Source organism: Temnothorax americanus, unplaced genomic scaffold (genome assembly GCF_048541705.1).
Source record: "Temnothorax americanus isolate GAGA-0224 unplaced genomic scaffold, ASM4854170v1 Scaffold11, whole genome shotgun sequence".
NCBI classification, from domain to species: Eukaryota; Metazoa; Arthropoda; class Insecta; order Hymenoptera; family Formicidae; genus Temnothorax; species Temnothorax americanus.
The window spans coordinates 2,552,664-2,579,356 of NW_027509242.1; the positions used below are offsets into that span (position 1 = coordinate 2,552,664).

The 26,693-nt window shown below is 40.4% G+C and overlaps 1 protein-coding gene across 2 annotated transcripts in view; it reads right to left on the bottom strand.

The window, feature by feature from the left end:
- LOC143908376 (uncharacterized) overlaps positions 1–26,693 on the bottom strand; it is a 244,935-nt gene that overhangs the window by 88,942 nt on the left and 129,300 nt on the right. For both annotated transcript variants that reach the window (XM_077426027.1, XM_077426034.1), the window contains exons 4-5: positions 22,923–22,970; positions 1,696–2,039 (exon numbers count right to left, since the gene is read on the bottom strand). In XM_077426027.1, the coding sequence (XP_077282153.1) occupies positions 1,696–2,039; positions 22,923–22,970 (392 nt within the window). The remainder of the gene's footprint in view (positions 1–1,695; positions 2,040–22,922; positions 22,971–26,693) is intronic.

The following is a 26,693-nucleotide window of genomic DNA, read 5'->3' on the forward strand; positions in this document are numbered from 1 at the left end:
GAAAAATTCGGTTTACTCCGTTATGCGAAAAGCGGAATCAATTCTGCTCCTTTTTACGATGCATTCTTCAGTTTACGGTTGATCGCGCAAAAACGCGAACGTTGTATAACTTATAAGACGGATGCTCCTAAGGCAAACAACAAACATTATACGTACTTTTGTCTGACGGGTTGAGAAAGAAGGGAAGAAAATTCGGGGCGAAAGGAACTCGAGAGAGCGAAAAGCAGAACGTGTATATGCATTCATGCGCCATAAATAAACGGTGACCCCTCGGTACGATAGTGATGCATCGAGTAGATCTGTGCGGTACGTTGTCTTGAATGAAACATTCTCAAAATGAAAAATGCACATTCCCGTACGATCTCTCCTCAATGCGAAAACAATTTTCTCCCTCGTTGCGCGAACGACGCACGTCACCGTTCGGGTAACTGAACGTTTACCATTACCCTGGGGAACTTGGGGGAACTATATACTCGTGTTTATCGAAATTATCAAAATGCCAGAGCGTAAATAATACGCCGGTAAGAATTTTATTTACGAGTAAAATTTAAGAAATGCGATTTTTCTTCGTGAAACGAAATAAGCAAAGTTTTCATTTTCGTTTCGGTGTATTGTTCTTGTAAAAGTGCAACACACTCATGCAGCACACTCGATTGCACACGTGGACGATCCTGAATTACAACGGCACGTAGAGAAACCCCAGCGAAATCGGAGTGTCATCAATAACTTCCATGCATTCGAGGATCATTTTTATACGTGCCAACGTCTGATTTGTCAGAAATATGAGAGGAGTAGATGACGATGAAATGTTATTCCAAACTATTTTCTCCAATTTATCACGTATTGTAATAAAATAAGATTAAATTGCATAAGCATAATAAATGATTTACGTAGATGTAAATTTGTGATTTGTTGCAAAATTATAATATTCGTTATTCAATCTAGGCGTAAAAGTTAAAGTGCAAAAAGAACATTCTCCTTTTAATTCCGTGTTTCTCAAAAAAGGATTTATCTATTATATTCATGAATTATATATTCACATATTCAGTATAACAAGGAAAACGTTCAGTCACTCATCAAAAAGAGTCATTTCAAACATCGACACAAAAAGAAGAGAAAAAAGTCCTATTAAAGGAAATTTCGATATAATATATAAAGATAAACATGTTATAAAGATATAGACAAAAATGTTAGCTTATATACGATACAAAATGTTTTCGGACACACATTATAGAGATTTTCCTTAATCAATACTTGAAACAAAATATATAAATGTATCTGTGTAACGGGTAATAATTAACATTACATATAAAAATTGATCAAACAAGTGAATTATTCGAACCATAAAAAATATGGAAATGTACTATAAATATATAAATGTTAAAAATATGTATATAGAGAACGGAAAGCGGAAACTCGCGTCGAAGTCACGCGAAATAAAAGATACGTACCATAATTGAAGGGAAAGAAAGCTAAACATTTATAGGACCCTGTTTGTCATAGTTTGAGGGACAGAGCGGACTCTCTATACGTCGAATTGAATGGGGATATTAGCTGATGTTGCGGTGATAGGGTAAGCGTCGATAGGAGAGGCGAGGGACGTCGAAAATCGGGGGAGAAATCGAGATTTGATAGAGAGATCATCGCAAACAATAAGTATGTGTGTATTTACATGTTGCGCGAGCAAAGATTCACCTCGAGATCCATGGTGGTGTGCCGTGAGGGTGGATTGCCGTACTGGCCGTGTGGTGGCGGCAGATGATGCGGATGAAGGGGGTGCAGCTGCTGCGCCGCGTTGAATTGCTGATGATGAAGGGAGGGTTGATGATCGCCGCCGAGAGTGTGCCTCCTCGGCTCGTCCCTCGAGCGACCGCCGGAGGAGCTGCGGCCCCCCGAGCCGCCCCCGCCGCTGCCGCCGCCGGCGCCAACCCCCAAGACGCCACCGCCGCCTCCGCCTCCGATGCCGCCGCCACCGCCAGACCGTCTGCCAGGTGTGAGCTCGTTCGAGCCGGGTTCAATCTCCCCCCTGACAGATCCGCCTGTAATCATTAGATGTTGACAATATCGTTATTGACGCTCCAACAACTGGTCTCTACCGCTATCAGCGCGATCGAAACCGTTTAAAAATTATCAAAATATTTCGTGAGTTCGTCGAGATATATATATATACTCGATAAATAGATTGATGTTATAAAAATCAAAATGATCATGCGTTGGTCCAAATTCAATTGACGATTTTATTATTATTACTGATGATTATGTTTCAAGTTAAGATCCTGTCAAATTTCAAATTTTTGAAAATGTCCTCCGTGAACTAAGTTCATCGATAATAATTAGACAAAATAATATCATTCGGCACAACATAAATATACAATTTATCCCGAAAACTTTTCCAAAAGAAAGATTACGTAGAACAAAAAAAAGTCTCACAAAGAAATTGGGCTTTTGCGAAACCTATTAATAAATGTCCTCGATGAGGGATCGAAGTAAATAGCCTTTTCGGCCCAGCGACCTATTTGGCAGAAAGCGGCCGCGACAAAGTGTACCGAGAATAACGCGTTCGCGGAAGTGGCCGGAAATAGTTATCGAGTGACACGTGTGTGCGTGTACACCGGGGGCGTGCTCTCGTTTTAGTTATTCTTCACCGCGGCGGGAGGGGCCGATGTAACGAAGGAAAAAGCAAGATTGCGTTAAGTAATAATGTGATGTCTGGAATTGCCCGGAATATAGTCAGGAAACTGGGATAGACAGACACCTCACATGAGACTCAACGTTTATTTCTCTTCGCTCGGTCGAACTTGCCTTTGCTGGTGGCTTCTCGTTTATGTTTCTTTGAATTGCTTGTTAAGTAAATGCCAGGAGGAATAGAAAGAGAGAAAAAGTGAAAGAGAGAGATTAACAGTTTCGCAGCATGCACGGGTTATTTTCATAATTCCCGAACGCAGGTGAGCGCGACAAGCTCGCGGAGCGCGTACACGTGAACACCCGGCGAACGTTCACTTCCGGATTGCAAAAGCGACTGCATGCTACCTCGTTTAGTCCGGCGTCGCTCTTGACTTGATTAAATACAAACTTGTCGACGAATATACGGGCGGCCTCGTTGTTCTCTCCAAATGAACGTGCTGCCTGGGTCACAATCAATTTCGGCGGGTCCGCCTAGTCACGTGGGACTTAACAACGCAGGAAAGTTCGAGCGTGGATACCGCGCGGAAGGAGCTTCGTGAGAAAGTGGGTCAGTTCGTCGGAGTGACGTAACTGAGAGAACCCGGACGGCGTTCGTCGTCCTCCAATTAATGACGAGGTTCGAATTCCGATGGATCTACGAGACCCGATTCAACCATCCTGGCCGCTCCATTCCTCGCCCGGATGATCGAACATTGCACATTTCGACGTTGTGCGGCGGCCGTTCCGCGCGAACGTCAAATCGCTATCCGGCGTTACAAAGCTGCTGCCACATCGACCATATTTTCGAAAGGATACCATTGGTAAACGTAAAAGCTAAGATTTACAATCGCGACATTACGTGACATATACAATCCTGCATCTGAAAGATAGATTATTCAAGGTGGATTTCTCTAATTGTAAAGTTCGAAGATCTCGAAGTCCTCACATCACATCCGTAATTGTTATTTCGGTATCAGAATTGCAGATTACAAGACAATAGACAATAGAGTAGATTCATTAATTTAAATTAGACAACCTAAAGGTAACTTGGTAAACGGAAAGTTGCATGCGTGCGCGAAAATTGGCTATTGATTACAGCAAAGCTACACGCGTATTCTGCGACAATAAAGCTGCACTAGTTTCTACAACAAAGGAGTTTACGCTCCGAGGCTTGACATCTGTAACTGGCACAACGTGGGTAAACTATAGTCTAGGAAACTACTTTGAAATTCCTAACAAGCATCTAACATGAAAGCAAACCGTATTGCAGTATTATAAGATGATTACCGAAACGAAAGATCACTCTTGACACTATATATCGCTTTAATCACACAGAATTCAAGATATATGATGCTAATCTTCAAGTATTTTATAAGAAAAGATTTTTACACAGTCCGTTTTTTAAATCAAAATATGCCAATCATTAAAAATATTACACACACACACACACACACACACACACATATACGTATAATATTAAATATACATTTATTTCAATTTGAAGAAAAACGTTATAATTGATTGAATATATCCATTAACATTTTTACAATGGCTTGTTTTGTGTTTTGATTTAATGATGTAATATTATCCGTCCTGTGTTACAACACGTGTTCGGCGCCTATTAAAACGTCATTTGTCAATTTAATCGACATCTGTTTAAAATCGAAGTACGAACACACCGAATAAAAAATCATCCATAAATACTCCGGAAAATTGTCGGAAAAAGTCACGTATTATAAACAAGTAAAAGCGAACGAAAAATTATATGGAGAATAATATACCGATATAACATGAATATGACATAAATTGCCACTCTTTTTAACGTTTTAACTATCAGTTTCAAAATTTTATCAACAAATCTAAATTACAATTCGGCTTCATCGAAATAACCACCAGATTTGATATACTGATACTTCAAATACATTGATAGACTGATTTTATAAACATATAATAACAAGTTTCTAATAAACAATTTATAGTTTCTAATAAATAAAATTTACATCTCATATTCTTTGTCATTTAGCAACTTTCATTTGCTCTATTGTACAGAAGATATAAAAAGAGAGAGATAAAGTAATAAAAGATATTACTATAGCAGTTTAAAAAATTTATTTCATTATTTTTTATATTAGAATAATTTATTAAAATAAAACTAAATTTAATGTTTAACACTCACATTATTCATGCTAATGAAAAAAATATCAATCGTAATATTATAAACAAATTTTAAAATTTATCAATTAGATATAATATAATAATGTAATAATTCTCCTACTTAAATAAAATATAAAATACATCAGTAAATTTTTTATCACAATTAATTATTTTTTATATTTTCATTATAAAAAGTTATAATATCATCAAAATTAAATCTTATATGCAAAGTTTGACCGCAGCCTAATTTTTTCAAACTCTTGCATCTAGTAATACAATCGTCTCATAAAAGTAGTCTACGTCATAACTGAAAATCGAACGGTCTTATCTCTGTATACGTTCTTACCAGTCCTATCCCTATAACGAATAAAATTGAGTTTCCGCGGCGTGTTTTTGCTCCTCCGTCCCGACGCTTATCGTCCCTTTCCTAATCTCCCTCGAAAACGCAAGTTGAATTTTTCTCTCGAAGCACCAATGTCGAGACACCGATAATTTAATCCTCCTTTAATCTACAGTAGATTTCCACAAGATTTTAACTTGAGATTTAATCGCGTGGATATTCAAAGTTGAAAATTGGAAAAAAATTATTACGAATGACGATTCCCTTCGACATTCTCGGTACTGAGATATAGATCGACTCGTATTCAGAGGGAATCTGCCATTAAAATTCGATCTCTTTACTCCTTCGGGACATCCTCTGTTCGCGCGCGCGCGTCGAAATAATTTCAATAAATTAACAGGCGTCTTCTCGGGAGATCGCGTATGCTCGGGTCACCCTGTACACACTATATACATACGCCCTATGTACACGTGCACGTCGGAGACGCGACACGTTATATACGAAGCCGGGAGGAGCACTGGCGACGATGACGACGGTATCCTCGTACGCGTTTATTTTCAGAAACCAACGTAGCCGTGCGCTGAGCGCGCGCGTGGTCGTCGAGAAATCTAATCTAACGCTCGGAAATTCGATAATCCACGGCCGCAGATAAGATTCCGTACGTACATACGTATATAGTATATATGCATGTGCATATATGTACATACAACGAGCATACCTGTCGCTGGGCCGCTTCTCTCGCGTATCAGCGACATCCTGATTTCCCCGAATGCTTGTGTACGGGGTATACACATACGAAGTTGAAATAACTAACGTTCTCGATAGCACAAAGGTCCGCGCAAGAAGTTAAGATAAAAGATAAACAAAAATAATAGCGGAGGCGACTGCAAATTTAATAAAAATATGCACCATCACAATCGAACATTATAATTTGCTGCATTTATTCACCATTGTTTGAAAATCATTTATATTTTTTATAAAACGTCTATATATTTTTATTTAGCGTATTTATTCAGATTAGTGGAAGGCAAAACGAGACAATGGAGTCATTTTACATTAATTAAATGTCATTTAACGAGAACCCCTAAATGTTTACGCCACCGGTTCGAAGATAAATGTCGGAGAATTATGAACGATCAGGCCGATAGATTCACGAAGCTATTGCTATGAGTATAGTTATATGACGTGCAAATATCGTTGTAAAATGCCGCGGTTATGCCGCCCCTGCGCGCTCATCCGACATGGTCTTTTCCGGTCATAAGCGACCGAGGAAAAACGATTCACTCGACCGACATCGCTTGATCTGGAATGAATTTAACCGAATTTAACTATACCCATTTTCAGACTTCCTTATAATTCTGGAGTCTTTTGGATCTTAATATTTCCTGTGTCTTCTTTTTTCCCCATTTTCTCCTAAAAAGTTACTCACGCCCTTCTTCTAGCTACCTTAGTTTTGAACTCTCTTTATTTCTTTCTAGGTATCTAATTTTCAGAAGAATGTAATTTATAGGCTATAATTAATGCAAATTCCCGTGACCGGGTCTCGGGAGTTTATAATGACGACCTTACGACGATGGCTGTACTCTCGGTGGGATACTTAGGGTTCTACGACCTCGTTTCTATCCGCTGCGTGCTCCGAGTGCGAAAATAGATCAAATCGATATACCAATGGAGAAAATACACACAGCTGGGAGCAATAATTGAAGCGGGGCGATGTAGAGCTTTATACTCGGTTACTACTACGTTACGCTGTGTTTTAAATAAATCAATAGTTATACGTAAATGGGATTGCTATAGTTTCAGGATAAACAATTTTCCCAAGTGAAACCGAGTACTCTATCGTGACAAACGTATCTGCGATTTTCCACGTTCAAATACATTACTTAATCCCAGCAACGTGCGATGGCTTTTCACAAATAAAGATCGAGTGAAGAGCCTATAATTAATATACTTATAATTAATATCTCCAGCGCTCCAATAAATATAGAAAAGATAAAGAAAAATAAATACAGCTCGGAACACACATCGCTCTCAATTTGAACACGCATTAATAATCTCGCACATAGCCGATTTTAAGGAAGAGGAGGGGGAGAATAAAGCCGTAAGTTACGAATCGTATCAATTAAGGCATTCCGATGTGGCTCAACGAAGCAGGCCCTTCTGATGTCCGGCGTCGCGATAAAGATCGATGCGCATTCCTGGATGACCGCCCGGATGACCAACCGCTCGTGTGCGATTAAGATTATGTATGTACCTCGGCGAGACGATCGATTGCCATGACCGGCCTGATTACCGGAGCTACTGTCACGTGAAACGCTCTTAAGTTCCTCGACCTCCGCGTGCCATCTGTTGCTCTGGTGTTTTTGCATATACATATAATACCACGACGTGCGCCGACATGCGCCATCAGTTTCGCGGGAAGGCGCAACACGCCCGCGTAAAAATATCGCGCAGACAAGAGCAGCGAGTACAATAAGTCGACCGTATTTTGATTGCGCTCATTATCTTTAGATTCGTCCACGCACGTGGTCACGCGCGCGGCTCGCGTTTAAACGACCGGCCCTCGATGACCAGTTAAGATCTCTCCCGCTTCAATCAAATGATTAGGAATTCGTCGTTAACTATAGCTGATGGCCCCTAACTGCTCCGGTTTCGCCAACGTCAGTGAACCCTAGCCATTTAAGCGATTCCTCATCTCTTTCTAAATTATACTATACCAGTAAATATATATATTATTATTGCTACAAGATTGCGTATCGCGATCGCATGTGACACGCGTATTACAATTATATTGAAAGCATTAATCAATATATATTATACCTTTCTGTCTCCATAATATATTCATTGATATCATTAACCTATCAACAACTAATATCAAAGCCTATTAATATATTATTCATTAATATAATTAACTTATTAACAACTAAATATCAAGGCCTGATTAGCTTTGTTAACTTCCTAGATTATATCTCATATTACTATATTAGATTATATTGCTTTGACATTTTCTTTCCGAGAATAATTTTTAACTTTCCCAGTTTCCACACATTCTCATAAAGTCCGGATAGACAGCACAAGTAGATTCGATCAATCAATTGACATTGGTATCAGCTGATATTGGTGAAATCATTCATGAATTTGATCCAAGCTTCATTACACGCGGTCATTCCTTCGCCGCTGCCAATTACAAACTTTGTAGATGGAAAATATTTCTGAATCGCCGTCCGATGAAATCGGCGCGGATTTTTGCCTTTCGGCGAATGTAGCAGAGACGATTCCATACCCGAGCACGGAGAAATCCCGGCGCGGATCGATGATCCATATAACGGCCAATACGCATCGTCGGATCTTAACTCAACGTTGCATCGACGAACACGGTTGCGGAAGACGTGTTCGTGAACCATCATAAAGCGGGAGGGATGCTCGCGGAAAACGGGAACGGGTCACGAGCGAAATCGGAGATGGAGGTCTGTGGCGGAAGATAGGAGATGCATATGAGAGGCAAAAGAGAAGAAAGATACGAAACTGCGCGGTCTGCTCCATAACGACGACAATGAATCGCCGTCGTGAAACCGTATATGAATCCAGGCGTCACGTATTAATCTTCCCGACGAAAACAGGACCGAGACGTGTCGCGAAGGGTCGTGGATGAAAAATTGGCGACGACCGCCGATCTCGCGAACGAGACTTACCTCACAACGCGAGGAGAAAAATGAAAACATTATTCGAGAATGGCAGCAACCTTTTTAGGGGAAATCTCTTCAAATTAAAACAGAATTTATATTATTTTTCTTTAGATTTAGCATTAATACGAGAAATAAATACGCGATGTAAGAAACATAAAGAAATATATATGTGCGTATATAAAATTGGAAATTGGTGCACGTCTCTATATTATAACGACGTTTAATGAGGCGTGATATCGTTTGGATAATGTCCCACCGTGCGGTTTGACAAACGCGGAGAATAATTTGATATATGGTATATCGGGCGATTCTTGACGTCGGCCCATCGATATTCGATATTCAAAAGCGGCGATGGCTACGGTGACAATTATATTCGATGTCGTTTGCCGCCAGGAAAACCGAGAATTATCAATTTTTACGCGACGATATGCGTTGATCGATAACAACTTAACATCCTGTCAAATTCTTATTTATTTTCCCGCGTCGTTTGTTAATATTATTTCTCATTGAAATACGAGAAAATAATTTGCGTCAAAAAAAATCTTCAATTTTATTCTATCGCCGATAGTGACTATCAAGACAATGTCGGCACCACGTGCATCAAATTGCTGAACATCGTGTGTAATAAACGAGCTGCGACACGCGTCTCTCGGGATTTGGGAGCGTTGTCTCTGCGTGTTTCCATCTGGTCTAACTTGCAATTATGTTCGGAAGTAGCGGAGGCGTTGGCGCGACAAAATCGATTTCAAAATCGGATGGGCTTTTTTTCCCGCGGGCACGAAGGATGTATAATAGCTTTGTAATCCAATCGCCGTCCGGAGGACGGAGCGCGAAGTGATTTCGGCTATTTCGGGGACGGTATGGTACAAACACCCGCGAAAGTTTTCGTCAAACGTATCGCGTAACCGTCTCTATTTAACACTATTTTTTTGCGCTACTTTCCACTGCGTATCTTATAATCATCCTCTAATAAAAACACAATATTCTTTAAATACAGCCGGTAATTTTCTATTCTTTCCTAAATTACAGGATGTAAAAATTGTCAGATTGAAATAACGAGGAAAAACTCTCTTGAAATTAAAGAATCTAAAATTAAATTATTTTTCTCTTTCCTTCTTTTTCTTCTTTTCTCTCTCTCTTTATTCTCGCAGAGAAATTCTGACCTACTCCAACATTTATCACTTCGCAGAGTATGGTCACTTCCAGTTTCGACGGCCGGCGTTTTGCTTCTGAGATCGAAACGCTCATAAATCCAGCGGATGTATATTCGCGCACATACATATACGCCGCGCGTCCCTTCGCCGGCCGTTGGCTTTCCGATCAACCCGCGAAAAGTATCGTCCACCTCTGACCGGGGCGAAAGCACTGGCGTTATGGGACAATAGCATCCCGGCATCCTCGGGGCAGGGCGCTTATCGATTATCGTTGGCCAAAAATACGCGCGAAAGTGCGCTTCTATGCCGCGTCTCGTTCCTTCCAACACTCGACTTCGTCGGTTTCGAGTGCCGTGTCTCGGAAGTATCGAGAGTATATACGCGCGTATTTTTCTCTCTTTCCTTCCATCTCGAATCTTCTCCCTCGAATACACGACGTATTGGGATTTTAATAGCGAACAGCGACAACACAAAAAAAAATTGCAAGAATTGAAAGGCGTTGGGAACCTTACATTTGGCGTTAAATACACTCCGTTTCGGTATTCTCAAGTTATGCTTAAATTTGGATTGAATTAGTAGTCAGTCTCTTTTTCTCGTAATTGAATTATTTTTTTATCTGCTTATCTTCAAGTGACTGATATTTCTAAAAATTACTCGCTTCTAAAACAAGCTAAACTAAAACGCTGACAATTTTTTATGGTAGTGCAATAAGAAGCGTTTTAGACCGGATTAATATATTAGATTGAACATTCTTGTGTTTTATTATAGTAATATTAAAATTAAAACAGCAAAAGTATTTCTGACTCGCGTAAATTAAATAAAGAAGACGAACAAATATAATGTAACTTGGTGAAAAAACCTCGAGAAAGTTGCATTGCACGACTCGTTGCCAAAAATGTTTTTGAAAAAATTGGTCGCTTTCATCAGTGTAAGGTTAACGAACTCAGTGTCTCGAACGCGTAATATATGTCTCGACATGTAATCGTCGATTGGCTAAAAATACTTCAGTTAAGTTCGGTAACAATTCAGAAACGGTGTCGCTTCTCGTTATTACAATGAAAACTGCCACGTATTCCTTACAATCCTTACAATGACTAATTGTAAGCTGTCTGTAATTTGCATTTATTATTACTTCGCCGTACTCTCGGTAAATTTATAAGCTTCCGTGCAATTCGCGAATTAAAGATAAATTTACTGAGCATTTGCAATCTGGACTTACATCTTTAGCAAATATTTGAAACTCGATTCAATTTCGGAGGTAGAATAATGTCGAATTCGTGGAGGCATCACAATTTTAAAATATCTTCCCGTTTAATTTACATATTATATTTAGATTTTTACGGATAATTATTACAGGTTATACATTATTTCGATTTTATTTATTTTAACGGCTATATTTTCCAGAAGCAAATATTTTCCGTATCTTTTTATCCACAATACTTCACGTGGAGGGGTACATATATATTTTATAATTATCTCATTCATAAATTTTTGCTTACCAAGTTGCGGCGGTTTTTACGTCGGTTACGTCACGTATATCCTGAACGAAATTGATCGAAGAATGTGTTTCGGACGAGTTAGCGTAATGACGTTTTGTGTAAATCGATGGAAGAGCACGCCCTTGCGTGTTCGATGAATCGACACTTTCACGCGCTGTTGCGTCAGTCGAGCCCGCGAAAAACTTTATATTCTTAAATTGCACGGCTTTCTCGCCCACACAAGTTCAGTGAACGAAAGAGTTAAAAGCATGGCGCGCCTTAATTCTCTTTAATTGTCTGAAGTTGGGTCGGTAGCGCCAAATGGCTCTCCTTCAAAATAAGCAGGCAGACTTATGTGCAGACGAAACAGTTTATATCTCCGCGCGACATGACTACAATGTCTCGACAAACCAAAATGCATCTAATTCACAATGTCAATCACGAGGTTTATTAGAGCAGACACATATTAAAGTTTAAGAGAACCAAGTTATCCAATTCGTTGTTAGAAATTTGTGATTTTTGAAATTTAATTTTCCGGCGCATTTTTGCATGACATCATGAAAACTTGACTATTTCAACAAAGACAACTATATTATCTTTAATCTTTCCAACCGATAATTTATGACTAAAAATAAGTGTAACTATAAATATATATAGCATAATACTCATTGAAATCATTCAGATTCTCGTTTCGAGTAAAACTCACTGTTTTCAATATATTCACGCGGCGTCGAGTAAGTAATAACGGCGTGCAAATCAAAATTCGGGAGTAGAAAGGGGAGAAATCGAAGGGAAGATGAGGACGCAGATGGAGGACGGAAATCTTTTAGTAGGGCGGAAGTACGATGCGAATCTATATTGGGGCGATGCGTTCGTCATTCCCTTAATTACGTCTCTTCCGTACTGACTGTGCGAATACCATCACTGGCTCGACAAGGCGCGCGTATTTGTGCGTGTGCGTGGGCGCCGCACCGGCACCGAGCGCGTGCGGGGCGAAAAAAATCTATACCACTTTCGTGCGACTTCGTAAAACTGGCTTGCGCGGGGGAGAGATCGTTGCTTGTGCACGCGCACGTGCGTGTGCACATGTGCTATCGACTGGCTGGCCGTATATCGCGATAGTATCATGCCGGCGGATTCGGTCGGTGATGAGCTTCAACTCGAGGGTTTTTCAGGCTCCTTCGCTTTAGGATTAACCCCTCGTACATATAGGGGTGCGGTTCCCGCTGACTTCATATTTATTTCTATTTTCTTAATCCTTTCGGTTCGATATTATTTTTATTTCTTTTTATATTAAATTTAGAGAGAGAAAAAAATCACATTTCCATGAGAGATTAGCGTTTCTCGAATTTCTGTTGCTTTCAAACTTGAAACATAATAAAAAATTTTAATGGAAACATTATAATGCTAATTAAAGATAGTGATGTCACGCCCAAAGAGGCTTAAGGAAATCCTAAAGCCGTCAGCTGTAATGTCGACATTTTTACTGAACGCATATTTTTTTATTGACTTTATGGATTTAAAAATTCTTCTTCGGAGTTAAAGTATAATTACGCGCTGAAGCTTTCCACGACGGTCGATTTTATTTTGTACTGAGAACGAAAATAATTTCAGAAATGCGGACGATAAGACGTCGCGACAATATTTGCTTCATATAAAAATTCTACAATTTGTTGCAAAATGAGACCGTTGTGGAAGGTAGATTACATCAAGAAATACCATACGGTTCTCAGAATTAGAATTAGACCCCTAACAAAAAAGTTATGCATGGTATATATACTATCGTGCAATGTAGGTACTATAACCTTGTCTATCCTTGCTATATCCTCGTCTATACAAGGACAGATATAAGCCGGTAACATATAAAAAAAACGATCGAAATTATCGACATTGTCAGAGTTCGGCCTTTGGTTTAGGATCCCCTTAAGGTAACGGTTGTAGTTTTACGCGAATAATAATCATTCTTTGAGCAAATTTTCCACATCTCGAGACTCTCGTGAACACGCTGTGTATCAAACAATTGAAAGTGAAGCACAAAAGCAGTTTTTTATGTAAAACGCGAGCACATGCTCGAGACGGAAACTTTGCAAATATTTCCACGTCACAAAAGGTAAAAAATATTATACGGGAGCACATGCGTGCAAGTAGTTTCTCGACACGAGAGCATGTAAGATACGGGTCTACGCCAAACTATGGAACGGAAACTTTTTAAGTTTCTTACAGAGCGCGACGCGCTAGCTTCCTCTCCAGTCTTTCGAGTAGTCGAATACGACGTGCCGCCTTGATATTGACTTGAAGAAAGGAGGCAAATTTTTACCGTCTCCAATTTATACCGTTTACATACAAAAGCGGCAACGGGAAAACCCGAAAGAGAAACGCTTTAACCAAACGACAGGTATATTGCGAGGCGTTAAAGTGCACGCAGGAAAAATCCAATTTCATAGAAATTTCATGGCAATGTATACGTATACGGGTAGAAAAAAGGATCACCTGTTACGCAATAATAATAAAAAGAGAATAAAATAGGAAGCCGGCTTTTTTCGCGTCTCTTTCGGACACAATAATGTCCCAAACGAAACGTGGGGTGTAACGATGCATTTATGACGACTTTTCGTCGTGTGTGCATCACACTTTTTTTAAGCATTAAAACGTGTCATTGCATGGCATTAAAATGTGCGATTGCATTTTACGACGAAAATGCAAAGATCGTTTAAATTTGCGATATAATGTCACGTATATATCACACATATATATGCGACGCATCTAATCTGACGATATATCAACTCACTGTTCGTTCATGCGATAAAATTTCATGAAGGCTATATAACTTTGTTCGATATAATTTCCTCCTATGCGACTAAAACGGAAAGGCACGATCCGTGCTGGATCTGTATATGTGTGCGGTATAATTAGTAATTAATATCCTTTACACTTTACAACTACGCTATTTGTGCAAAATTCGGCGCGATCGTCACGTTCAACCGTTTCACGGCGCACGACGACTGACACAACTCGAATTAGAAATCTGGTATACACGCTCGCGTCGAGAACTTTCATCGTTCACACATCCGCGCATTCTGAGCGAATTATGCGCGGTAGCAAATGTACGTCTATTAATCCCGGGTACACACGTTACGTGCGAACGTAAGTTTCCGCGTCGGACGCGAAACGTTGTTAAAAGCCACACGCTCCGCGTCGCGAACCAAAAGTGTATCGCGCGTCCATGAATATATCCCGGTCGCTTCCCACGCAAAACGTGGCCGTACATCCACCGCCAACGAGATATTTATTAGCTAAGTTCCCCCGCGGATATCTTACGCGGGAATGATCGCGCGTATATGTGTACGTATACGTACATACGCGGACGTCGCGACGCGCGGAAACGTAGGCGCGCGTCGGTATCGACATATCGATTTTACGCCGGAAAACGCCGACAAAAGGGGAATCGACTTCAGTCAAACGAGAACTGCTCCACTCCATCTTCATGAAATATCGTTTGAATATGAATGGAACTGAAGACTGAAGTCGGGCGTCGCCGAGGTTCGCGTCGCGCGCGCCGAACTACGCCAGGAAGAGCCTCGTTCGCCCACGCGGTCGTATAGCTCATCATCGATTCCGGCCTATAGCCGGTACAACAGAGGAAGGGTCTGTGCCCGATCGTCGATCAGCCTCGATCCGAGATCGATTAACGGCTCCGCGGGTCGTCATCAAAGCTCGTTACGGACGAGCGGGAGAAGCGCAACGATATATTAACTTCCCCGATTCTCTTTATGACCGTTTGCCCTCCAACTTTGTCGGCCTTATCAATTAAACTTACGCGACATTAAATTCGGAGAAACGAGAAAAATTGAGATTAAAGAGAAATATAAGATTTAGGTGTTTCGGGGAAAAGTGTATCGTATATTCTTCGGATAAACTGGGCGATTTGCTCTTCGTCATACCGTCGGCTTTAAATTCTCATTCGCGCAGAGAGATCGCGCGAATAAAAAACGACGTTCTAGATATGAGAGAATGTGTTCTAATTCTGTATCGCGCGGTACGCGAACGGATGACGTAAGAGATCGTTTCGGCGCTCTGCGAAAGTAGATTATCATCGCCATAATATTTGCCTGGCAAAGAGCAACGTTGTATTTTAAGCAAATTGTTTGTAAAATTGTCAAAAATTTATATATGCGCTTACATTTTCCAACAATTCGTAATTTTTACAATAAACGTCCGTTACGCCTAAGGCCAAATCGCTAAAACCAATTATATATATACCGCCGTGAGTATCTGTCCTGGTGTTATTAGCTCGATTGCATTATATCATCTGCCTAATGAGCTATAATCGGTGATTCGCGGAACACGTTGCGGCGCATGCGAAAGACAGCTGTTTCGGGGGAGTGGAGTATCAAAGATGCGATAAGCCGATAACGCATATATCCATGATTGCTTTTGCCGCGATCTATTGTATAATGTATTCTTCCCTCCCGCCGCCCCGTAAACCGGCGACACCAACCGGTGACGGTTCTGCCGACGCGACACGCGTGCGACGACCGGAGTACAATTAGCGGAGTACAACTGCTTTTGTCGCATTCAATTCCGTATTCTATCCGTCTTAATCGCGTCGCGCGTCAACGATCCGACCAAAACGCAATGAGGTATTTACCGAAGAGCAGCAATAATCTGGCGACGAGTCGGGGCGAGGCACCCGATACGGTATACGCGTAATAAGCCCCGCGATATAAGCCTAATAACATTACGGACTTGCCTCTGCTTGCCTCAGCGATAATAATGATTTCGTACATCGTACATCGTACATGTGCAATGGTTGTACCGTTTGTAAAGCAACTAAAAATCTCGTTACCTCGTAAGCGAGGATTTTCGTGGAAAATATATGGTAAACTCGAGAAAGATATTTGCACCGACATATTTCGAGAAATTTTTCACGTTTGATGTATCAGTTTCCCTTTTAAAGAGAGAACATTTCTTTGATGTACTAATCACGATAATTTCGAGGTTTCCTCATAATATACATCTTAATTTAATCAAATTAAGGCTTTTGAACGCATTGCTGCTTCGTTTTGACGTGACAGCGAATAAACAGCATTTCTCCAGCGCTAGCTAATACGAACGAAAACTTGTTCTATAGCTCGCTATATAGCTTACGACGTGTCAACGATCCCTGCAGATCAATGATGTCTCTCGAAAAGAAGAGTATAAGCATCAGAGCGCAACAGCAAAGAAAAGTTTGCCAAAAGCGGGGCAATAAGCTTTAAAATTCTAAAAGTTCATTAATATTAAACGCGATATCTTGTCTCTCGAGTCTTCTCAAGTGTACCGTCGATATCGCGATGTCTATTTATGTCGCAAAACTGCGCCTGCGAAGGTATTAGCGAATGGTAATTGCGAATACCGTTAAAAGCTTTACAACATTTTTTGCAGAATATTATTACGTATGTAATAAAAGATTCATGCATTTTATTGACGTAAAGAATTTCGAATGTTAAATAATTCTGCCTAGAGAGTAAATCTCGATATTTATTTCCGATTGAAACAATCATCTCTGTTTGCTCCGTTAAAATGTTCTAATAGCTATTTATATATATCTATTAAAAATATTAAATTAACAATTTTAATATTTCCTGACAATTGCAAAACATAATCTAGTTTTGAATCATCACGTTATTCGAATTATATAAAAAATAGCTCCTACGCAAAACATTATATTTTTTCCGTATATTAAATATATATTTAATTAATTGTGATATATTATAATATATTAATATTGATGTTAATGTACTTATCAGATATATACATATATAAAATGAACATCAGCGTACGAGATTCTATTTCGTTGCTCAATATCGCGCAAGAATATTGGAATAATTTCAGCGGTGGAAAGATGAAAATAATTATAATTTATCGCTAGGACAGATCGTCAGAATCTATCGAGACACCATTTCACTCTCGTTCACGGAAAACGTACTTTCGCGGCGCGCGAACGTCATCGCGAGGCGATCCGCTAAAAAAAAAACACCATAACCGCGTGTATACATTTTCAGGGACAATTTCCGCGAGTCAACGCTGCCCGCGCCGACCGCGCGGGCTGCTCCAGTTAATTCACAAAACTGTCTATTCTTCCACTCAAAAACGTAGCTAGAAACTCCAGGAGAATATTTCGCCATATCGAAATCGCCGCGCTTTAAAGCCTAATTTCTACGCGCACTGTGTCACGTCTCTCGTTTACTTACGTTGCGTCTGGAGTCAATGCACCCTCTCTCTCTCTCGTTCTCTCTTTGCGCCTCAGACCGGCGACGAGACGTCGTCCCTGTCGCGCGAGCGTCCGCGCGCGGATTTCCGGAGCCGCGCCGCGGCGCGCCGCGCCGCGCAAACGAGCGCGAGGAAATGAAAAGACGACGACGAGGGAGGACACGGCAGAGAGGCGAGACGACGGCTCTCTCCGGCGCGCGTCTGACCCGATGGGGCTTTATTCACTTCACCGCGGGCGAGCCGGTCGTCTCCGGCGACTCTCCGCGAGAGTAATCCGCCGTCGCCGCCACCGCCGCCGCCGCCACCACCACCGACCACCGTCGCCGCCACGACGTCGCACACTACGGCGTATTGTGTCTCGCGCGCGTGTACCACCGCCCGTGGCTCCGCTTTGCAAAAGAAAAAAAAACGAGAACGAAGAAACCACCGCCACCGCCACCGCCGCCGCCGCCGCACCGCCACGGCCGGTTTTATAATCAATATTAGTTGACGGTGGATCCGCGCCGCGTCGCCGCTCGTCACGTGGGGGTCGAACAGCGGGAGAGGGAGAATTGAAGGAGGCTGTGAGCCGTGTGAGGGAGATGCACTCACGCCAACGGAGGTCTCTTCTTTATCATCCCGCTCGCACGAGCGAGCTAGCGAGCCAACGCGGCGCGGATAGGGCGATAAGCCGCGCCAGCATCGACGGTCGAGGGTTGTTCAACCCTTTCTCCGAAATGGGGTGTTTTAAACAGGAAAAACGTGCGGGAAAATAGCCGCGCGTAATCGTATCGTTTTGCAAACAGCGTTAATCAGTTTAAGAATGAAATTTTTATACATATATGTATGATATATGCAAAATCCATTTCTTTCGGTTTAATTATACTAAAATCCTGCATTTACCGGATGCCCGTTCGGATCAAACGTTCCGTTTCCGCGCGGAGCGATGTATCCGCGGAGCAATGGCGGCGTGACTCTCGCGTGCGATCAACGGGGTTACTTGCCATGCTCTTAGCGCTTACCACGATTCATGTAAGTCGCTTAAGGACGTTCTCTCGTCCTTATACTAGAGAAAATCGATTTTCTTAGGATTTTCTTGAAACTGTGAATATACGTTAATATAGGTGTGCTTTATGCGTGGTATAAATTTCAGTACCTCTTCCGGTATAAAAAATCAAGATACTGAGCCTCAAAGTTTCAAAAAATTTTTTTTTTTAATTTAATACTTTTTTTGGCATTTTTTCCTTACAGAACTCGACGAGAGAAGCAACTTTGGTCCTCTTGGCTAACCTCGTATCTCTTAACGTTTGGCCTGGAAAACCTTCATTAGTAAAAGTTGAAACTTTGAGGCTCAGTATCTTGATTTTTTATACCGGAAGAGGTACTGAAATTTATACCACGCATAAAGCATACCTAAATTAACGTATATTTACAGTTTCAAGAAAATCTTAAGAAAATCGATTTTCTCTAGTATAAGAACGAGAGAACGTCCTTAATTTATCCGAAAGAAAAATAACGAGCTTTCCTTATTTAAATTTATGTAAAAAATCATTTTTATAAATGTCTCTTAAAGATTTTTTAAATTACTACACTTTCTAAAACCTAATGTACGCACACACGCGAAGAAAAGTAGATATTTATTACTTTTTCTTGGAGGAAAATAAGTGTTAATTCTTATTACTTTCAATATTATAAGTATCAGTTAAATTGCACTCTCAGGATCTATCAAATAATCAACTGAAGTTTAACGATGATACTGTTGTCGGTGAGAAAGTCAAACTCCGTATCGATCGGATTAATTGTGTATTTATAGCGTCGTTACATGAATTTCGATTGTGTCGCGGCTGACGGAAAATGAGTTTCATCGTATTATCGATTCGATTTTGCAGCGGAAGGGTTTAAGAAAGCGTTATACCGCGCGTTTAATTGGAGTTATGGAGTACAACTCCTTTTTTTTTTTTAACTGTATCTCCGCAGTGATTACGGAGATGAACTGTGTGATATCCATTTTGAAAAAATTACTAATGCAGGATATATTATTTTAAAAAGCGTTGATTGTACATTTAGAGGCGTACGAAATAAAGTTTTTTATCTGGCATATCGGCCATCGTCCACTCTGTTTATCCTAAAAAATTTATAATAGAAGCAAATAAAACTCCCCATTTATAAAATTTTATACGCACAGGGAAAATGAAACGTGTGTAGTCAGACACATGGACGGTGCAATTAAACGCTGTGCCATTTGTAAAAATTATATCTCGTATAAAAACTAAAAATTATGTCGTTCAATAATTGCACGTTCAATGACATAGACTATACGTGATTTACCATAATTTTGAAAATTAGAAAAATTGTTTATAAGCTATCTTAAAATTATGTTATTCGTATTTTTCTCATAATATAAAGTTATAAAAACTTATTTTTCTATATGTTCATTCTCCTTTCTTTGTTTCTTGCGATAAAAACTTTAATAAAATTTTTTAAATGTTATTCAATTTCATGAAAGTTAATACAATATCATTCTTTAGCAACGTTTATACATTGACCGCAATTTTCAATTTTATTCAAGGTAATCTCCGCAAAAAAGCAGTGTTTAATTGCGGCGCCACGTCTGACCATCCTACGTTCCATTTTCCCTACGTGGCGGTCACAGTCGTATATGTACGTGGTGTATAAAAAAAAAAAAAAAAAAAAAAAAAAAACGGAAGTTTTAATGATGTACTCTAACTGTTCCTCTTTTCCCAAAAGACAGAGAACGATTTTGCAGTCTGCAAACGCGCGCTCGTGCAGCGCAGATTTCTCGGCAACGTTTCAAGTTTCAACTACTTATAGGTAGCAGAAACGGACAGAGCACAGGGTGTGGCGAGAAGCGAGACGTCGACGTGCCGGACTCCGCACGCCATCTCGGCGACGCCGCGGCTCCGACGGAGGCGAGGAGCTTCCGCGCGTCGAGGGAGCCGGTACGCCGCACGCCGATGGGTTATCCACGGAGTTTACCCCGCGAGAATTACCCCAGGTTCGCTGCAAAATAATCCTCGAGGGGTTGACGCGAAAGGGGAGGCTGCGCGAATGCGAAAAGTATAAATTTCAGGAAAGATGTCTCGAGTAACGTTGGAGAACGTCCCTGTCGTCTTAAAAAGAAGAGTACTTTATCCCTAAGTCTCTAACTGAGAGATCTTTATTTTCATCCCTTTTGCCTTATTCGGTCCGTTGCTCTTATCCTCTTCCTTATATCATAGACGGTCTCGAATTACGCCCGCAATCCTTCGGTCAGATGTAAGCGATAGTATTTCCATCCTGCGCGAGTGATTTTCTAGTGACATATATTTAAATTAAATATTCGATATTTTTCTGTTTAAATCCTCGTGTTAACGGAATACGTCAGAAAAGATGCAAATAAAAATATAATTGTGCGGATGTATTAAATTATGCAAATTGCGTTATTAATAAATATATCCGTATCATCATATAACGCAATAAATTTTTGCGAGAACCGCGATTTGTTATCGGATTACGTAATGTAATCGATGTAATCGATGTACGCGCGCGCGCGGATGTGCATTTTGTGCAAGATACATATTAAACATATAACAATAAAACGTATTAAATGCGTGATATGCGAAATCCGCAAAGATATTATTAATGCATTTCGGTATAAATACCGAATTTTGTTCTCATGGGGAAGGGGAGTGATAAATCCGAGACACATACATTATTTTCTTTCACACCTCGGATTTTCATTACATATGAGGATATTCATTACACGTAGGGTGCCGGAATCGTGGCCTGAAATTATTTCCCGCTATTTGTCTTTCGTATAATTTTCAGCGGGGGATTAGATAAAATAGCTGAAAATGCCGTTCGCCTTTTTTTCAATCGCGTTTTTTTGTTCTCGAATCAAACTATTTTCGTACAAAACAATTTATGTATCTCTCGTATTCAATTAAAGCGAATAATTGGGCTTCTCTGTTTTTTTTTTGTTTTTTTTTTTTACTACCTCTATTGTGATTTTATCGTTGTCATTTTACGTCGGTATCGTATTAAAATGTTCATGTAGATAGACACGTGAAAACATAATACATAATTATACGAAGTAATTTTCATTTAATCAAAAGAGACAAAAAGATTGTGACAATATTTTTCGCCAGTGTATTGTACACTGATTAAACATTGATGTATCGTATCCGTTTTAGTTATAAGGTAAAAATACTCGGTATAATTTAGATCGTTTCCCCTTTGTAACGCGTTGTCACTTCGTGTCGCGAGTCTGCAATTGCAGCAAAATGGAATCGCGATAAAGACGATAGACTCGGCGTGTCAATTTCACGCGGTGCAAACGGGAGAGGCATCAGAGGAGCGCAGTCACTTCAGAGAATAAACGAAGGAGAGAGAGAGAGAGAGAGAGTGAAACTTGAACTGGGGAAACCTAACTGAGACCTCGCTAATTCCAAGGGTTAAGTTAAGCTCGTAATGCGTCTAAAGGCCAAAGAGAAGACGAGAGCAAGGAGTGGGGGTGAAAAGGAACAGGAGCCAAAGGCGATTGCAAGCAATGCAATCTGGATAATCCCTTCCGCGGAACAGCCGACCTCGTGAGACAGTAATGAATATCTCTATTCGTGACAAATTTAGCCACTTCGGTGGGCAAAAAGACGACAGCGAATCTCCGACGTTTCTACGCTTGTTCGAATAATTATTATCTTATTGCCGTGGTTGTCGTTCATACGGATTATTATACTCTGTAGAACACGCCGCGAAATCCCATTTTCCTCTTTGGTATACTTTAAATTGGCAATCATCGAAAAAAATGAATACAGAATCAATTAAAATGCATCAACTTATCCGTTTTACGCTAAATAACGTTATTTTTTATTGAAAACACAGACTCTGTCTGATTAGATTGAAATCTAATGACGATAAATGCGCAACAATTATGTATACCTTACTAAGTACATATTTTACGCACGAAGTATTCTTCAAATTAATCAATGAAGACTTGGTAGATTTGGAATATTCTGTATCGACGTATTTAAAATATAACAGAATATCCGCAGGAAAATGAAAACTACAGTCGCGATTTAATCAATCTCGAGATTAAACTAACGACTCAAGTAGACAGCTACCGAGAAGTATGACGAAGAACATGATGCAGATGTATATAGAAGTTCATTCACGGACTCGACTTGAAATGATATATAAGAAGCTAGTAGGTACTCACCAGTATCGTTAGACTGCCGACCCTTGCCATCTGGATTCCACTCTTCCTCTATAAACAAACGGAGAAAACAACAATTAGCGAAAACATTGATTTTAATGGGGAGGAAATTTGTAGACATAGCGTTGACGACGAGATAATAAAGACAAATAGTTTGTCCGAAATTGTGTCTAAATTACTTCGAAATGATTCGCTGCTATTATTGTCGAATTTACGATAATAATTAAACTGTCTTGCTATCTCATTTTCTATATATAATATCACTTGGTCGTGAGAGAGAGAGAGAGAGAGAGAGAGAGAGAAAATATTATCACTTTTATGTGTTTTTCAACTAATTATTTTAGATTACGAACGATAAGTTATGTGCAGATTAAATTGTTACGACAATGAATCGTTTCCATCCGAAAGGCACATATTGGTTTCTAGCAAATTTGCAATTATTACAGTGGTAACGGCCCTGTTTGAGAGTTTCCAGAAACTTTGGCAGCAAGTATCGGAAAGTTCCGCGGACTGAAGTTCAAATTTCGGAAAGTTACGGATATTGCAGAGGCCTATAATTGAAGCCCGCCATCCGCGCCATCCCATTGATCCCATACTTTCCAAGCCAAGTTCCGCGCATCTGAGAAAGTGCGAGAGAATCGTTGAAAAGCTCGCGAGAAAATATGTTTAGAATGAAAATGAGAAGAATTGATTTATGCTAAAAGAAGTATATAATTCCATTTTAAAAAAGTTGCATTTTGCATCTTGCATAAGTGCATCGGTGCATTGTTAAAAAAATATATATATAATCGCAGAATGGTAAATTATATATACACAGTAAAAGATACCACTATCATTTTTTTAAATATTTTTATTTAAAAAAAAGCGACAGCACTTAACCCAGTTACTGTATTGAATCATCCTATATATGTAACAGAATTATAAGTTAAAATATTTTTCCTGTTTCACCCTGACCTGACCGTATGTGAATCCGATCGTATATACCTATATTTTCCATGTAGAGCGCTGCGGTCACGCATGCATAATCGCACGAAAATCGACCGAGCGGCAATGCGTTTTTTTTTACGTCCCGATATTTGCACGCATCACACGTATATTTATGCGAAGCGCGATGTCGAAGTATGATAAACTGCGATACCAAAGAGCGAAACTGAACCGAGGCATAGAGTCTCGCGCGCATGGCGGGATACGCGTGTGTATTTATGCAAAAAGCGCACGTTCTCACCTCACATCACGTGACAGAGCGTAAACCGAACGTCGTATATGTGCACGCACCACGTATGCACACCCTAAACCCTAGCAAGCCACCGTTCGTAGATCCTTGGTATTCGAAATTCAGACAGTCTCCGCTTAGAAGAAGTTCTATCGACAGAATCGTTCGGTAAAATTGTGACGAAGCAACGTATACGTTATGCGCGACGAAGCATTTGTGATAGTCAATAAAAAATTAAAATATCGACATAATACCACATAATAATAGTTATAGATATTCTGTCCATGGTGTACGCATATTATATCGCACGTGCACGAATCGCGCATATTTTATGCCGATTATGCATAATATACGGTTGTGTTATGTACGCATATCGTTGTACACGGGCCTGTCCGAGTTGATGATGTAAATGCATGATTGAGTGAATTTATAAAGACCTACAATACTGCTGCTTCCGCATTCTCAGCCACGCGGGAGATATGAATTTAGATTTATGTCGTGACCCGTTTTCTTCGGAAGCACTCGTTAGCGGGCTGACGCTCCATTAACAAGGCCGCCCTTCGTCTTTAGCACGTTCACAACGGCGGCGCTGACTGTTGTTTATTAAGGGAGGGCCGTGGAATTTCAATCTCAATTTTATGGACAAGTTCTCGACGTGGAGATAATGTAACGTAAAATTTTTTTAAAAAAAGATAACGTAACGTTCAATTTCTTCTAAGTAACATATCATTTATAAATAATTATATAAGTAGTCACCATCAAATTATATTTCTAAACGCATATAGTAATCGTTATAGATTCCAATTTATCATATATTTTCATCAAAATGAATTGTGAATATATGGCGCACGTAATATACCTGTACAGCTGCGGAAAGCGGAGCTCTTCTGCAGAGCTCCGAGAAGAGCCACGTCTCGAGAAGCGTAGACGAGTCTCTCAAAGCATGTCGATATTAAAGAAAGCGAAAAAGTGAGCATTCCCGGCCCCGGCGCGGCGCGCCCAAGAAGCCTCGCGCTTTTTCACTACTTCTCTTTCAAGCGCGCGGCGCCCCGTTTGCAAACCCATGCAAGTCGAGGATCCGGAATTCTTTTACGGCGCGTTTTGGCACAGTAAACGAAATTTATCGTATTCCGTGAACGACTTGGGAAGTTGGCTTGTCACGGCAGATCCCGGGAAAAACGAAATTGCAACGCCGCCTCCTCGTTTACACCACCGTCACCAATCGTCCGTATATAGCGACAATGAACGTTTTTTTTTTTTTTTTTCGATACGCGTGTTTTCGCGGATTCGCGTTGCAGATGATCGCCGTCGCGTAATTGGCGAAACGTGTAAACGCGCGCGTCCCTTTCGGCGAGAGAGCGATCGAGCGTGCGATTGAACCACCGAATATTTTTCGAATGGGAAATCAACGCCGAGCGCGCGCCGCCGCGGCGCACATTGTGCGCACGTGTTGTTTGCGCCTCAATTGGAGGGCCGCGGTCGAGTGGATGTCGAAGCTACGTCAAATTCACGTCCGAAAATTGCGTAAACCGGGTAAATAATAATTTTCTATATCGTGCGTGAATTATCGATCGTTTTGCGCACCGTTGCGCAGCCTTCTTGTATCCGAGAAAGAGTTGTCACAAACTTCCCAAAAACACAAAGTCATTCAAAAACGGAAAGCCGAATAAGAATTGCGACGAAAGCAATGAGGAATTCCGTTTGTCATCGCTCATCCATTACCCAGAGATTTCAGTAATAAACCTGGCGTCCAGAGATAAGAGTCTAAATCCCGAACTCTCTCGGGGTGAATCCCGGCGAGGAAATAATCCTGATTACTGTCTTCCGCAGACGGATTATCGTTGGCCTTACTGTGGTAAGTCTCGGAATAGTGATGGCACCCGGTTATGACGCGAAATACGACATGATCCGAACTTCATATAACTCATGGTTCATCTATTAAGATGAAGCGAAATAAATTATTAAGTATTTAATATAAGATAAAGTATATAAGGCTGTGTGATAATAATTTTATAACGATAAAACGATTAAACAAATTAATGTTAAGGTAGTAATGATCAATTTTTTCATCGTACATTACGTCTTTATTCAGAAAAGTGTCAATTACCTAACTTTACGTTATATAAAGGTTTAAAACTGATTTTTACTTATCAGCTACCTGTCGTTGCCTCGTCCTTTCCGTTTACACGCGCGAACGTTTATTCACAAGTTCGTGCAGCGTAAAATCTCTGACAAAGAGGCCGCGAGGGAGCGGCAAAAAGTCGGCGGTATACATCTTGAAATATACTCATATTTCAGAGACGCTCCGTGAACGCTTCCTATCCGTCGTATGTACAAACGGGGAATTTTTGTGTACATCGAGAAATAGCCGGTGCCGTAATAGAATGGGGAAACTCGTCGGAGGGAAGACGAACGAGAGAAAACGGATTGAAAAAGGCGTGGAGAAAACGATAAAATATATATCTACGAGAGAATCTAAATCTCGACATATACGATATAATACTTGAAAATATGCGAGAGCCAATATCGAGCGTTTATATGGAGAAGTTTATTTATATTAT